The sequence below is a fragment of the Tachyglossus aculeatus genome, chromosome 17, assembly GCF_015852505.1.
Source record: "Tachyglossus aculeatus isolate mTacAcu1 chromosome 17, mTacAcu1.pri, whole genome shotgun sequence".
NCBI lineage: Eukaryota > Metazoa > Chordata > Mammalia > Monotremata > Tachyglossidae > Tachyglossus > Tachyglossus aculeatus.
The window spans coordinates 41,478,370-41,493,821 of record NC_052082.1 but is presented as its reverse complement, the minus strand read 5'-3'; the positions used below and the strand labels follow the sequence as shown (position 1 = coordinate 41,493,821).

Below are 15,452 nucleotides of genomic sequence, written 5' to 3'. Positions count from 1 at the left end.
AATCCCTACCCAACAACGGGCTCACAATCTAGAAGTGGGGAGACAGACAACAAAACAAAACAAGTAGACAGGGATCAATAGCATCAAAATAAATAGAATTATAGATATATACCCATCATTAATAAAACAAATAGAATGACAAATATGTACAAATACACACAAGCACTGAGGGGCAGGGAGGGGGGTAGAGCAGAGGGAGGGAGTGGGGGAAGGAGGAGCAGAGGAAAAGGGATCACAAACAGTCACTAATAAGGCACCTTGTTGTGGGCTCACCAAACAACGACCGGTCCAGGCAGAGTATGTGCAGTCCACATGCTGAGCATCACTCTTAGTCACTCCTCTAACAGTCCGTTGATCTCTGCCTTGTGGTCCGAGCCACTGTCTTACAGCCATGTGGCTTTAGGGGGGAGGAGGGAAATGGACCCCTAAAACATCAAGGAATTGGTGAGTCCCCTCTCTGTACCATGGGAACAACAAGGCAGCTTGAATCTCCCTTCCCGGGGGACACTGCATTGGTGCTCAACTCAGACTGTGCTTTGGAGCCAGGGAGGGGAAGGAACAGTGAGGGAGAACCAGATTTTGGCAGGGCTCCGTGTTAGAAGCCACCTGGCTGTGCCATGAGAGAGCAAAGGCTCTGTGCATGGGGCTCTGGATTAGAGACCAGGCGGGGCTCACCTTTCTGCCCCCAAGCACAAGCCCGACGAGGGGAAGAGTAACAATAATGATAATAATTGTGGTATTTGTTAATCTCTTACTATGTACCAGTCACTGTACTAAGTACTGAGGTACATACAAGCAAATCAACTTAGCCCCAAGTCCCTGTGCCATAGCCTTAATCCCCATTTTACAGATGAGGGAACTGAGGCACAGAGAAGTGAAGTGACTTGCCCAAGGTCACACAGCAGACAAGTGGCAGGGCTGGGATGAGAACCCAGGTCCTTCTGACTCCCCAGCCTGTGATCTATCCACTTGGTGACACTGCTTCTGTTGATTGTGTTATTGGTTCAGTGCTCACTATGTGCCAATCACTGTGCTAAGCTCTGGGGTAATTACAATTTAATTAGGTCAGACAAAGTTCCTGTCCCACATGGGGCTCACAGTCGTTAAGACCCTGGAGGGACAGGATTAGGTTTAGGGAGAGAGGAATGAGGAAAGGATGCAGGGGATAGGGAAGGAAATGCCCATCGTAACATACTATTTCATCCTTTTTGGGAATCGTCAGTACAGTGTAGCTGAGAAGGGGGAAACTCAGTGTTTTGTTCACCTTCAGGCAGCCTTACTTACTGCAACCCCGAGAATGGAACCGAAATGGCAGTAGAGCTAATTGCCCGATGTAACCCCCAGCTAATGTTCTCTCCTATAACACCTTCAGTAAAACCCAATATAATTGGCAGCAACTGCAAATAGCAATTTACAATGCACATCTCCTATTCGATATGGAATCTCTGTGATCCTCCTCCTCCCCACCACCCCCTCTGCCCTACCCCCTTCCCCTCCCCACATCACTTGTGTATACTTGTACATATGTATTACTCTATTTTATTAATGATGTGTATATAGCTATAATTCTATTTATTTTGATGGTACTGACACCTGTCTATTTGTTTTGTTTTGTTGTCTGTCTCCCCCTTCTAGACTGTGAAACCGTTGTTGGGTAGGGACCGTCTCTATATGTTGCCGATTTGTACTTCCCAGGCACTTACTACAGTGCTCTGCACACAGTAAGCGCTCAATAAATACGACTGAATGAATGAATTAATTTTGTCTCCTACTGGCATAAAAGTCAGCTTTGCTACAAATCCACCTTCTGTCTGTGTAGTTTCTGGCACTGCTAACTCTGTTATTGTTCAGATAAGCACATTCTCCATTTCCTTTAACTGTAAACCTGTAACAGAAGACAGAGAGTCAGTCAATATGAAGCTGGACACTTCCATGGAATAGTTCCCGATCCTCTACCCTCTGGTAGCAAGAAAAAAGAAGGCTAGCGTGAGTCTTCTCTCCCTCACCTTCACCTTCTCCTATTAAACTTCGGGTCCTGGCTTTGCTAAACTCTAAGGAGAGGAAAGGAAACTGATCCCAAGACTCACCAGCCAGTGAACATGATGCCATTTGTCCACTTCCAGTCCTGGCCCGATTCCCTGCTCAGCCCAATCCAGTGGTCAGAGGGGCCTTTGTGTCGCATCAACAAGTCCTTTAAAAAGCATACAGAAAGGGTCTGTCAAAGGCGTTCCTATGCCAGAGGTATAGCTCACACACGTGGGCTGTATTATTTATTATGGTGCCCCTTTCATTCATTCAATTGTATTTATTGAGCACTTACTTTGTGCAGAACACTGTACTAAGTGCTTGGGAAGTACAAGTTGGCAACACATAGAGACGGTCCCTACCCAACAGCAGGCTCACAGTCTAGAAGGGGAAGACAGACAACAAAACAAAACAAAACACACTAACAAAATAAAATAGAATAAATATGTACAAGTAAAATAGAGTAGTAAATATGTACAAACATATTTATATATAATATATATAAATACACATAAATATATATATATGTTTGTACATATTTATGTGTATACATATATATATATATACATACATACATACAGGTGCTGTGGTGAGGTGAAGGAGGTAAGGCTGGGGGGATAGGGAGCAGGAGGAGGGGGAGAGGAAGGAGGGAGCTCAGTCTGGGAAGGCCTCCTGGAGGAGGTGAGCTCTCAGTAGGGCTTTGAAGGGAGGAAGAGAGCTAGCTTGGTGGATGTGCCCCTGTCTTTATGGCAGGGGTGGCAGGCCCCCACTTTGTAAGCCCAGGATGAAGAAGGGGTGCAATGCCTTCCCCCATCCCCGACCCCTAAATCCTGGCTCTCTCTGGATTGCCACCACCTTCACCGGGAAAGCCTGCTCGCCACTCCAGCATGAAGAATTCTTGATCCGTGGCTCTAATCCTTAGGTGTTTTCGGACTGCCCCTCTTTGGTTCATAAGAGGTGGCTGAGCTTGGCCACCCTGGGTTCATGACATCAGCCAAGTTATCTTCATCACCTATTTCTCTCCTCTCTCCTATCTGTCACTCTTTCTCCTCCAAGTCATCGAACCTGTCTCTAGTTTTGCTTCCAGGGCTGATCAATCAATACACCAATTTACTGAGCATCTCCTGGGTGAAAAACTCTAAGACAAGAGTTTAGGAGAGTACAAGAGAATAAGATAAACTGCTAGGTTAAATGCTTGTTGAAGGCAAGGCATGTATCTCTCTGGTCTTCTGAACAGTGTGGGGTCACAGGAGGGCTCAGGATCATCTTTTTACCATTTCCTGCTTAGTGTCAATCACAGCGAGAGCTGCATCATAGGAGGTACAGAAATTCTGGCTAGATGTCCAGTTCCTTGTGTCATCAGAAAAATAGTAACATTTCCCCCGGAATCCAATCCAGTCATCTGGGCAAGGAGCAGGTACAGGGACTTCTGGGAGAGGCTTGGCTCTTTCCACTAAAAATAGAACAGTGAGAGGGATATGAGGGGCTGGGAGAAAAAAACAAAACAAACAAAACCGAGACAAGTACTCCAAAGTAGGGCAGATGCCCCGCTGCCTCCTCAACTCCATTTTCACCAGTCTGAAGCTGGACAGAGCCCACTGCCCTTTAATCCTCAGGAACCTGCATGAGAAAACAAGGTAAGGGGCTGAGACCATGGCAGCACGACCCCACAACAACAAACACACCAGTGAGAAGGACAAGTCCTCATGAAGTATTCTGATCCCCACTTCACCATTCAGGAGACGGGAGAAAGAAGGGGCTCAGAGTCACAATTCCATATCTGCAGGGAGAAACACCTCCCATTACCCCCAAACTGAGCTGGGGCAAAATCCACAAAGAAGCCAGCTGGGCACAGGAGGGAGGGGCCCTCACCCCTGGCAGGAACAATAAGGAAAACCAAACATTTGTTAGCTCCCTGTCAGTGAATAAATATGTACAGGTCACCCATAGGGAAAACTTCAACAAAGACCTTGGACTTCCCTGGAAGAGAAGAGCCAGGTAAATATGAACTTGAAACATTGTCAGTTTGGTCAGAAAAACTGAGAAATAGAGCACTTACTTGCTAAGACGCAGGACAGAGCAATCACCAAGAAGACCAGAAGTGTGATGACCAGAGCAAACAGATGAATACAAACTGGTTTAAGACTTCCAGGAGGTTTTGGCGCTAGCCAGTTACCTGAAAAATACAAATTACTTTTTCTTCTCTGAAAAATCTCTTATTATGCCAGCCAGTCATTCATTCACATTTACTGAGCACTTACTGTGTGCAGAGCACTGTATTAAGCGCTTGGGAAAGTACAACACAACAATAAACAGTGACATTCCCTGCCCACAACAAGCTTATAGTCTTGAAATGTTGTTTCTGTCTGCCATGTGTTTTTGGTTCTGTGGCCAACATTTTACCAAGATTCCCGACATAATTCTCATTACCAGAAGGAACACTGGCATTCAACAGTGCCTATGGTATTCAGGGCATGTTTGGGAACTTATAATTCATGTCAAAAGACATAGCTCCTGCCCACCAGGAGTCTACAGTCTGTTGAGGGAGGCAAGGTGATACAACATACCAAACACCAAAGAGAAGCAGTGTGGCTTAGTGGAAAGAGCATGGGCTTGGGTGTCGGAGAACCTGGGTTCTAATCCCGGCTCCATCACTTGTCTGCTGTATGACCCTGGGCAAGCCACTTAACTTCTCTGGGCCTCAGTTACCTCACCTGTAAAATACGGACTAAAACCGTGAGCCACATGGGACAACCTGATTACTTTTCATTCAATCATTCAATCGTATTTATTGAGTGCTTACTGTGTGCCGAGCACTGTACTAAGAACTTGGGAAGTACAAGTCAGCAACATATAGAGACGGTCCCTACCCAACAATGGGTTCACAGTCTAGAAGGGGGAGAGAGACAACAAAACAAGTAGACAGGTGTCAAAACCGTTGGAATAAATGGAATTATAGCTATATGCACATCATTAATAAAATATAGTAAACGTGTACAAGTAAAATGAAGAAATAAATATATACAAATATATACAGGTGCTGTGGGGAGGGGAAGGGGGTAGGGCAGAGGGAGGGAGGGGGGCGATGGAGAGGGGAGGAAGGGGCTCAGTCTGGGAAGGTCTCCTGGAGGAGGTGAGCTCTCAGTAGGGCTTTGAATGGAGGAAGAGAGCTAGCTTGGTGGATGTGTGGAGGGAGGGCATTCCGGGCCAGGAGAAGGACATGGGCCGGGGGTCAATGGCGAGACAGGCGAGGACAAGGCATGGTGAGGAGGTTAGCGGCAGAGGAGCAGAGGGTGCGGGCTGGGCTGTAGAAGGAGAGAAGGGAGGTGAGAACATAAGAGGTGTATCAAGAACAGTGCTTGGCACTTGACAAATACTGCAATAATAATAATAAGAAGAAGAAAAAGGATAAAAGAGGGCAAAAAATAAAACAGATACTAGGGAAATACTTCTTGGCGTAGGTGGGATTTCAGGGGAACTTTTTAACTGCTTACTTTTGTGTGGACGTTGTTACTTCTCTGTCTTTTGTTGTAAATTGTAAGCTGCTTGAGGGCAAGAACCACGTGTTTTACTTTGGTTAAATTTTCCCAAGCTTCTGATTTAGTCTTCTGCTCACAGTAGGCACAATAGGCACTCAATCAATGCTGTTGACAGTTCATCCTACTCCTCCGCACATACATCAATGAAACCTTGCCCTTTACATGCTGCATCTTGGTTTCCACAATACTTTTTTTCCCCATCACTGAAGACAACACCACCATCCTTCCTGCCTCAAGTTCACAGTCATCTCTCTCCTTCAACCAGTATATTCAGTCAGAAATGGAATCCTGTAGGTTCTACCTTCACAACACCTCCACGCCCTGCTCTGTCCTTTCCACCCAAACGGTTTCCACACAGGACCAAGCATTTATCCTATCCTGTCTTTACCACCGCATCAGCCTCCTTGCTGATCTCCCTGACTCCAGCCTCTTCCCTCTCCAGTCCACACTTCCCTCTTCTAAGTTTGAGTTGACAGGAGGATATCCAAGTAGAGGTGACTTGAAGGTAGGAGGAAATATAGCTTTATTTGTTCTGATGACTTGACAGCTGTCCACATATTTTGTTTTGTTGTCTGTCTCCCCCTTCTAGAGTGTGAGCCCGTTGTTGGGTAGGGACTGTCTCTATGTGTTGCCAACTTGTACTTCCCAAGCGCTTAGTACAGTGCCCTGCACACAGTAAGGGCTCAATAAATATGATTGAATGAATGAATGAATGAATATGAGCCTGCAAAGAATGTAAGAGCTCAGGGCTGGAGATGTAGATTTGGGTGTCATAAGCATGTGAGCGAATGAGTTTGCCAAGGGAGTGGGTATAGATGGAGAATACAATAATAATTATTATTATGATATTTGTTAAGAGCTATGTGCCAGGGACTGTACTAAGTGCTGGGGTGGATACAAGGTAATCAGGTTGGACACAGTCCCTGTCCCACGCTGGGCTCACAGTCTCAATCCCAATTTTACAGATGAGGTACCTGAGGCCCTGCGAATTCATTCATTCATTCATTCACTCAATCGTATTTATTGAGCACTTACTGTGTGCAGAACACTGTACTAAGCACTTGGAAAGTACAATTCAGCAATGAAGAGAGACAATCCTTGCCCACAAAGGGTTTACAGTCTGGGGGATGGGGGGAACAGACATCAGTACAAGTAAGCAGGCATCAATATAAATAGAATTATAGATGCATATACACATCAAAACAAGTAAACAGGCTTCAATATGAATAGAATTATAGATATATACCAAGGCCAGGAATAGAACCCATGACTGACATGCAGGCCCAAGCACTACCCCCTTAGCCACCTCCCCTTTCTAACTACAATTCCTGGAACAGCTGAGTTTCTCTTTCCCAGAAACCTGCCTCAAACTGAAAGGGAAACACAAAAAACAAAAAGGGGAAGGGGGAGGAGGGGGAGAAAAGTGGGGGCGGACAAGGGAAGGAAAAGGTCAGGGAGGGTGAGGCGAACCTGCCGGGGGAAATCTTGGCCTTTCCCCACTTCCTCTAATACTCCTGCAAGGGGGTCTCTCGGTCCCTGCCACACCAGCTCCGGGAATGAATGAATGATGATGGGATTTGTTGAGCGCTTTGTTGTGCCAAGCACTGTTCTAAGCACTGGGGGTGATACAAGGTCATCAGGTTGTCCCCACGTGGGGCTTGCAGTCTTCATCCCCATTTTACAGATGAGGGAGCTGAGGCCCAGGGAAGTTGTCCAAAGTCACACAGCAGACAAGTGGCGGGGGTGGGATGAGAACCCACAACCTCTGACTGCCAAACTCGGGCTTTCTTGCCACTACTACTATTAATAAAATGATGGTATTTGCTGAGTGCTTACTTTGTGCCAAGCACTGCTCTAAGAGCTGGGGGGCATACACGGTGATCAGGTTCATTCATTCATTCAATCGTATTTATTAGGCACTTACTGTGTGCAGAGCACTGTACTAAGCGCTTGGGAAGTACAAGTTGGCAACATATAGAGACGGTCCCTACCCAACAGTGGGCTCACAGTCTAGAAGGGGGAGACAGAGAACAAAACAAATTAACAAAATAAAATAAATAGAATAAATATGTACAAATAAAATTAGTAAATAGAGTAATAAATACGTATATATATATATACAGGTGCTGTGGGGAGGGCACCTGTGGAAGAGCCGGGATTGTCTTTCCAGGTCCTTCTGAAGCCCTTGCTCTACCCATTAGGCTGCTTCAATATTTTATAGCATCGAATAGTTGATAGCATTGAGGATTTTAGTGTTCAAAAAATACCTCCTATTAATATTTTACTAAGCGAACATTGATTTTATGGGTTTGATTATATATATCTTTCTGACCATCCCATTGCAGGGTATGTGTTTATGTGCATATGTTTTTCTTCAGGGTTCAAAGACAATGCTATCAATGGTGAGGTTTTATCTAGCAGGGTTACCATAGCAAATATACCCAACCATTCCTTACACTTTCTGTACAGAAAGACTACACTGTTGCTCTGTGCACAGTAAGTGTTCAGTAAATACCACTGATTACTTGATTAATTGCATTGGCTATCATTTTTCTATCTGCCTCTTGGTGTCATGATTTTGGCAAAGCCTTGCTCTAAGAAAGTCTTTATATTACCAATCGCCATTTGTTCTACCAGTCATCTCTTACCACTGTACCACTTGATTTTTGAGGTTTTGCTTCATTTAAAATGTGTCTCCTAAACACCCTTCTTTCAGTCCCTCTCCTCCTCCCCCACTTCTACTCACCGTACAGCAGCTATTGGACCATTCTCCTTTGACTCCCCTTCTAAACTCTGTCTCTCCCTCTAGACTATAAGCTTCTTGTAGACAACTTGTTAACCAACTCTACTGTACTGTCCAATCCTTTAGCACCTTGCTCCGCACAGAGTAAGTGCTCAGTTGATTCCACTGATTGACTAATTGGATCCTGTAAGTTTGCTCTGAAGTCGTAACTCTTATGGAAGGTGTATTTGTGCCCTAAAAGTTTGACATATAATCCAAATATTATTACTTTCATCATAGTGAAAGCGGGAACATAGCAAGTGCTGATCAGTGCCAGCAGACAGGAATCAGGCTCTCTTCCTTCCTTCAAGGCCCTACTGAGAGCTCACCTCCTCCAGGAGGCCTTCCCAGACTGAGCCCCTTCCTTCCTCTCCCCCTCTCCATCCCCCCATCTTACCTCCTTCCCTTCCCCACAGCACCTGTATATATGTATGTACATATTTATTATTCTATTTATTTTACTTGTACATATCTATCCTATTTATTTTATTTTGTTAGTATGTTTGGTTTTGTTCTCTGTCTCCCCCCCTTTTAGACTGTGAGCCCACTGTTGGGTAGGGACTGTCTCTATATGTTGCCAACTTGTACCTCCCAAGCGCTTAGTACAGTGCTCTGCACACAGTAAGCACTCAATAAATACGATTGATTGATTGCTTGAGGGGAAGGAGGTAAGGGGGGGGATGGGGAGGGGAAGGAGGGGGCTCAGTCTGGGAAGGCCTCCTGATAGGTGCCACAGTGGGTTGTGAGTATTTAAGGAATTATTCAACACGGCTAGACCAAAGAGGTATTTTGAAGGATATGTAGTGGGGAGATTAGAGATTAAGGGGAGAAGGCCTCCTGGAGGAATGATGATTTCAGAAGGTTGTCCCACGTGGGACTCACAGTCTTCATCCCCATTTTACAGATGAGGGAGCTGAGGCCCAGAGAAGTGATTTACCCAAGGTCCCAGAGCAGACAAGTGGCGGGGGCGGAATTCGAACCCACGACCCCGGGCTCTTTTGCAGCGGGAAGTTCGGCCTGCCGCCCCTCCTCCAAGGCCCGGGGCTTTCTCCCCCCTCACCCGCGGCGACCCCTGCCCCGATTCCCGGCTACTTTCTGGACGGTCACCACGCCACCCGCAGGAGCCGCCCCGCGCAGTCGCAGCTTAAGCAACGTGGCTCAGCGGAAAGAGCCCGGGTTTGGGCGTCACAGGTCATGGGTTCAAATCCCGACCCCGCCACTTGTCTGCTGGGTGGTCACTTCACTTCTCCGGGCCTCAGTTCCCTCCTCTGTAAAATGGGGATGAAGACTGTGAGCCCCCCGTGAGACAGCCTGATCACCTTGTATCCCCCCAGCGCTTAGAGCAGTGCTTTGCACATAGTAAGCGCTTAATAAATCATCATCAATCGTATTTATTGAGCGCTTACTATATGCAGAGCACTGTACTAAGCGCTTGGGAAGTACAAATTGGCAACATATAGAGACAGTCCCTACCCAACAGTGGGCTCACAGTCTAAAAGACTGTGATTAATAAAGATTAATAAATGCCACTATTATTACTATTATTATTACTAATCATAACCGCGGCGCAGGCGTCCCTGTACCTGCATCCCCCGGGTCCCGCGGCAGTCCCGCCCGGTGCGGCTCCTTCCCGGCGGGCTGGGGGTCGGGGGTCACCAACTGAGGCCCACCCTCCATCCTCCTCCCGCTGCGATAGCCGACCACCAAAGAGGAAAAGGGTCTCACGCAGACAGCACTTATACTGGCCGCCTTCCCAAGGCTAACGTCACCCGCCCCCTAATTTGCTTTTCTCTGTGGCCGGTCCCCATTGGTCCTTGTGCCCTCCCACTAACACTTAGAGGGTGACGCCCCCATCCCCAGTAAAACGCCCATCACAGCTCTACCCGGTGGCAGCGAGACTCAGTGGAAAGAGCACGGGCTTTGGAGTCAGAGGTCATGGCTTCAAATCCCGGCTCTGGCAGGTGTCAGCTGGGTGACTTTGGGCAAATACTTAGCTTCTCTGGGCCTCAGTTACCTCATCTGTAAAATGGGGATTAAGACTGTGAGTCCGCGTGGGACAAAAAGGCTGTCCCGTGAAGGAGTCAGAGGTCATGGGTTCTAATCCCGTCTCCGCCACACGTCTGCTGTATGTGACCTTGGGCAAGTCACTTACCTTCTCTGGGCCTCTGTTATCTCATCTGTAAAATGGGGATGAAGACTGTGAGCCCCACGTGGGACAACCTATGTTGTATCTCCCCCAGTGCTTAGAACAGTGCTGGGCACATAGCGCTTAACAAATGCAATTATTATTATTATTACCTCGTATCTACCCCAGTGCTTAGAACAGTGCTTGGCACATAGTAAGCGCTTAACAAATACCTTTATTATTATTATTAATAAACACCGGCCAGCTGTCACCCAGCCAAACCCTGTAACAACTGCATTTCTTCCAATCAATCAGTGGTGTTTGCTGAGCGCTGTAAGCAGAGCACTATGCTAAGTGCCTGGGAGAGTACAATGGAACAGATGGTATATATGTATATATGTTTGTACGTATTTATTACTCTATTTTATTTGTACATATTTATTCTATTTATTTTATTTTGTTAATATGTTTTGTTTTGTTCTCAAAGGTCACCAACCTCCTGCTTGCCAAATCCAACGGCTCATACTCTATCCTAATCCTCCTTGACCTCTCAGCTGCCTTCGACACTGTGGACCACCCCCTTCTCCTCAACACGCTATCCAACCTTGGCTTCACAGACTCCGTCCTCTCCTGGTTCTCCTCTTACCTCTCCGGTCGTTCATTCTTAGTCTCTTTTGCAGGCTCCTCCTCCCCCTCCCATCCTCTTACTGTGGGAGTTCCCCAAGGTTCAGTTCTCGGCCCCCTTCTGTTCTCGATCTACACTCACTCCCTTGGTGACCTCATTCACTCCCACGGCTTCAACTATCATCTCTATGCCGATGACACCCAAATCTACATCTCTGCCCCTGCTCTCTCCCCCTCCCTCCAGGCTCACATCTCCTCCTGCCTTCAGGACATCTCCATCTGGATGTCTGCCTGCCACCTAAGACTCAACATGTCCAAGACTGAACTCCTTGTCTTCCCTCCCAAACCCTGCCCTCTCCCTGACTTTCCCATCACTGTTGACGGCACTACCATCCTTCCCGTCTCACAAGCCTGCAAACTTGGTGTCATCCTCGACTCCGCTCTCTCATTCACCCCTCACATCCAAGCCGTCACCAAAACCTGCTGGTCTCAGCTCCGCAACATTGCCAAGATCCGCCCTTTCCTCTCCATCCAAACCACTACCCTGCTCATTCAAGCTCTCATCCTATCCCGTCTGGACTACTGCATCAGCCTTCTCTCTGATCTCCCATCCTCGTGTCTCTCCCCACTTCAATCCATACTTCATGCTGCTGCCAGGATTGTCCTTGTCCAGAAACGCTCTGGGCATGTTACTCCCCTCCTCAAAAATCTCCAGTGGCTACCAATCAATCTGCGCATCAGGCAGAAACTCCTCACCCTGGGCTTCAAGGCTCTCCATCACCTCGCCCCCTCCTACCTCACCTCCCTTCTCTCCTTCTACAGCACAGCTCGCACCCTCCGCTCCTCTGCCGCTAATCTCCTCACCGTGCCTTGTTCTCGCCTGTCCCGCCGTCGACCCCCAGCCCACGTCCTCCCCCTGTCTTGGAATGCCCTCCCTCTGCCCATCCGCCAAGCTAGCTCTCTTCCTCCCTTCAAGGCCCTACTGAGAGCTCACCTCCTCCAGTAGGCCTTCCCAGACTGAGCCCCTTCCTTCGTCTCCCCCTCGTCCCCCTCTGCATCCCCCCCATCTTACCTCCTTCTCTTCCCCACAGCACCTGTATATATGTATATATGTTTGTACATATTTATTACTCAATTTATTTATTTATTTATTTTACTTGTACATATCTAATCTATTTTATTTTGTTAGTATGTTTGGTTTTGTTCTCTGTCTCCCCCTTTTAGACTGTGAGCCCACTGTTGGGTAGGGACTGTCTCTATATGTTGCCAACTTGTACTTCCCAAGCGCTTAGTACAGTGCTCTGCACACAGTAAGCACTCAATAAATACGATTGATTGATTGATTGATTCTTGATCTAATTTTCCATTTTTCTATATAATTAGGCAAGGCTGCAAAGAGCCATGGCTAAGCAGACTTTTACTGAACTCAAGGATTTTGGACAATTGTTTTAAATGTTGCCTTCCTCTAAGGATTCCCTTCTTGTCTATCACGAGCATGGGGTCATTTGTACACTTCAAAGGGAACTAACCAAAGTAATGTATACTAATCTAGAGACCTGGTTCAGAGATGAGCAAAGCATGGGTCTCTGACTCAGGGGACCTGGGTTCTAATCCTACTCCTCCACGTGACTGTTATATGACCTTGGGCAAGTCACTTAACTTCTTTGTGCTACAATTTCCTCATCTGTTTCATCCCTTAGACATTGAGCTCCATGTGTGACTGATCTGATCATCTTCTATCTACTCCAATGCTTAGTAGAGGGCTTGGCTCATAGTAATCACTAAACAAATACCACACACACACATGTCTACCTATTTTATTGTATTGTTGAGCACAGTAAGTGCTCGATAAATACTGTGTATCACGTTATCATTATTATATTATTATATATTATTATTATTTTATTATTATCATTATAAGCAGCATGGCCTAGGGAAAGATCACAGGCCTGGAAGTCTCAGAATTAGTTCACCACTCAGCACAAAGCAAGTGAGCAGTAAATATCATCACTACTACTACTGCCAAAGCAAGTGAGCAGTAAAAACCACCACATCCAGGAGAAATGGGAAGTCCTGGGGAAATTGACAGCAATCATTGGCCATTCATCCCCCAGTTTTTCTCACCCTAATCCCCATCTTTAAGAAGGAAAGTGAGACCCACTGACTGGAGTTTCCTGAGGTTCCTCACACCTCCCCGTTGCCGACAGGATTCCCGCCAGAAGCCTCTGGGCAGGCACCTGAAGAAATCCATTCATTCCTTCAACCGTATCTATTGAGCGCTTACTGTGTGCAGAGCACTGTGCTAAGTGCTTGGAAAGTACAATTTGGCAACAAATAGAGACAATCCTTAACCAACAATGGGCTCACAGTCTTGAAGCGGGGGAGACAGACAACAAAACAAAACAAGTAGACAGGCATCAATATAAATAAATAGAATTATAGATATATGCACATCATTAATAAAATAAATAATAAATATGTACATATATACACAAGTGCTGTGGGGCAGGGAGAGGGGTAGAGCAGAGGGAGGGAGACGGGGCAATGGAGAGGGGAGGAGGAGCGGAAGAAAAGGGGAGCTCAGTCTGGGAGCTCACCTCCTACAGGAGGCCTTCCCAGACTGAGCCCCTTCCTTCCTCTCCCCCTCCTCTCCCTCCACACCCTGCCTTACCTCCTTCCCCTCCCCACAGCACCTGTATATACGTACATATGTTTGTACGTATTTATTACTCTATTTATTTATTTTACTTGTACATATTTATTCTGCTTATTTTATTTTGTTAATATGTTTTGTTTTGTCGTCTGTCTCCCCCTTCTAGACTGTGAGCCCGCTGTTGGGTAGGGACCGTCTCTATATGTTGCCAACTTGTACTTCCCAAGCTCTTAGTACAGTGCTCTGCACACAGTAAGCGCTCAATAAATGCGATTGAATGAATGAATTGGATGGCCTCCTGAAGGAGATGAGCTTTCAGTAGGGCTCTGAAGTGGGGAAATGTGCTAGTTTGAAATTCAGTAAGAAATCCAGTAGACACATGCTCCCTGCTCCCCGAATCGGAGTGCAGATGCGGACAAATCTGTGCTCAGCCGCCGTGGACAAACCCCTGCTCAGCCTCCACGATCCTTGGAGCGAGGCTGATACAGGATTGTGTGGATTGCTTCTGCAAGCACCTCTAGCCCCCTGGTTTAGCAGCATTGGCCATGCCTTTAACACAACGGAGCTCTGGAAATTCCAAAGCAGAGTTGATCTTCCCTGTGAAGCAACGTGGCCAGGTGGAGAGAACACAGGCCTGGGAGTGAGAAGGACCAGAGTTCTATTCCCAGCTCTGCCACTTGTCTGCTGAGCGACCTGGGACTCTGTGACTCAGTTAGCTCATCTGTAAAATGGGAATTAATACTGTGAGCACCATGTGGGACATGGATTCTGTCCAGCCTGATTAGCTTGTATCTAACCCAGCACTTATTATAGGGCCTGGAACATAGTAAGCGCTCAACAAATACCATAAAAAAGGCTACCAGGCTCCTAAAGTGTTGTTGGGTAGGGACCGACTCTATATGTTGCTGATTTGTACTTCCCAAGCTCTTAGAACAGTGCTCTGCACATAGTAACCACTCAATAAATACGATTGAATTGAATGAATGAATGAATGAATAAAGCTACTTTACAAGTACTGTGTGACTTTGGGCAAGTCACTTCTCTTCTCTGTGCCTCAGTTTTCTTATCTGTAAAATGGAGATTAAACCCTACTCCCCACTACTTAAACTGTGAGCCCCATGTGGGACAGGGACTGTGTCCAACCCAATTGTCTTTTATATACCCCAGCGCAGGGTGCATAGTAAATGCTTAATAAGTATCACATTATCATTATTCTTGTTAATAATGATAATAATAATAATAATAACAATCATAAGACCCCTTGTAATTCTTTAAGGCACCCATAGTGGAACATGTGTCTCTGGCTGTCAACCTCAGTGTTAGAAGAAAGTAACTCAGAAGTCTTGACAGTGAGATAAGGATATTTACAGTCTACACCTTAGAACAGTGCTTGTCACATAGTAAGTGCTTAACAAATGCCATCATCATTATTATTATTACCTAGCAGTGTGACCTAGTGGAAAGAGCATGAGGCTGGGAGTCAAAGGATCTGGGTTCTAATCCCAGCTCTGCCAATTGCTTGCTATGTGACCCTGGGCAAGTCACTCAACTTCTCTGTGCCTCAGTTTCTTTAGCTGTGAAATAGTGGCTCAATACCTGTTCTCCCTCTTACATAGACTGTTAGCCCCAGATGGGACAAACACTGTGTTCAACCTGATGAACTAGGACTTTTCCCAGTGTTTAGGACAGTGCTTGACACATAGA

General features: G+C 46.4%; 1 protein-coding gene across 1 annotated transcript; it reads right to left on the bottom strand.

Moving 5' to 3' along the window:
* Nucleotides 1-200: 200 nt before the first annotated feature.
* Nucleotides 201-10,051, bottom strand: LOC119939264 (C-type lectin domain family 2 member D-like). Its single transcript, XM_038759167.1, has 6 exons — nt 9,930-10,051; nt 4,085-4,201; nt 3,300-3,478; nt 2,088-2,191; nt 1,773-1,885; nt 201-425 (listed from the first exon to the last, which is right to left on the bottom strand). Exons 1-6 carry the CDS (start codon nt 10,021-10,023, stop codon nt 400-402), a joined length of 633 nt encoding a protein of 210 aa, XP_038615095.1. The 5' UTR covers nt 10,024-10,051; the 3' UTR covers nt 201-399.
* Nucleotides 10,052-15,452: the final 5,401 nt, after the last annotated feature.

What these genes read in the sequence shown, in the direction of transcription:
- LOC119939264 (XM_038759167.1), bottom strand. Translation starts at nt 10,023, where the DNA reads ATGGAGGGTGGGCCTCAGTTGGTGACCCCCGACCCCCAGCCCGCCGGG. An exon ending in GCGGGACCCGGGGGATGCAG is followed by an intron (nt 4,202 to 9,929) that starts GTACAGGGACGC and finishes TGTATTTTTCAG; the next exon opens with GTAACTGGCTAGCGCCAAAA. An exon ending in TCTGTCCTGCGTCTTAGCAA is followed by an intron (nt 3,479 to 4,084) that starts GTAAGTGCTCTA and finishes TTCTATTTTTAG; the next exon opens with TGGAAAGAGCCAAGCCTCTC.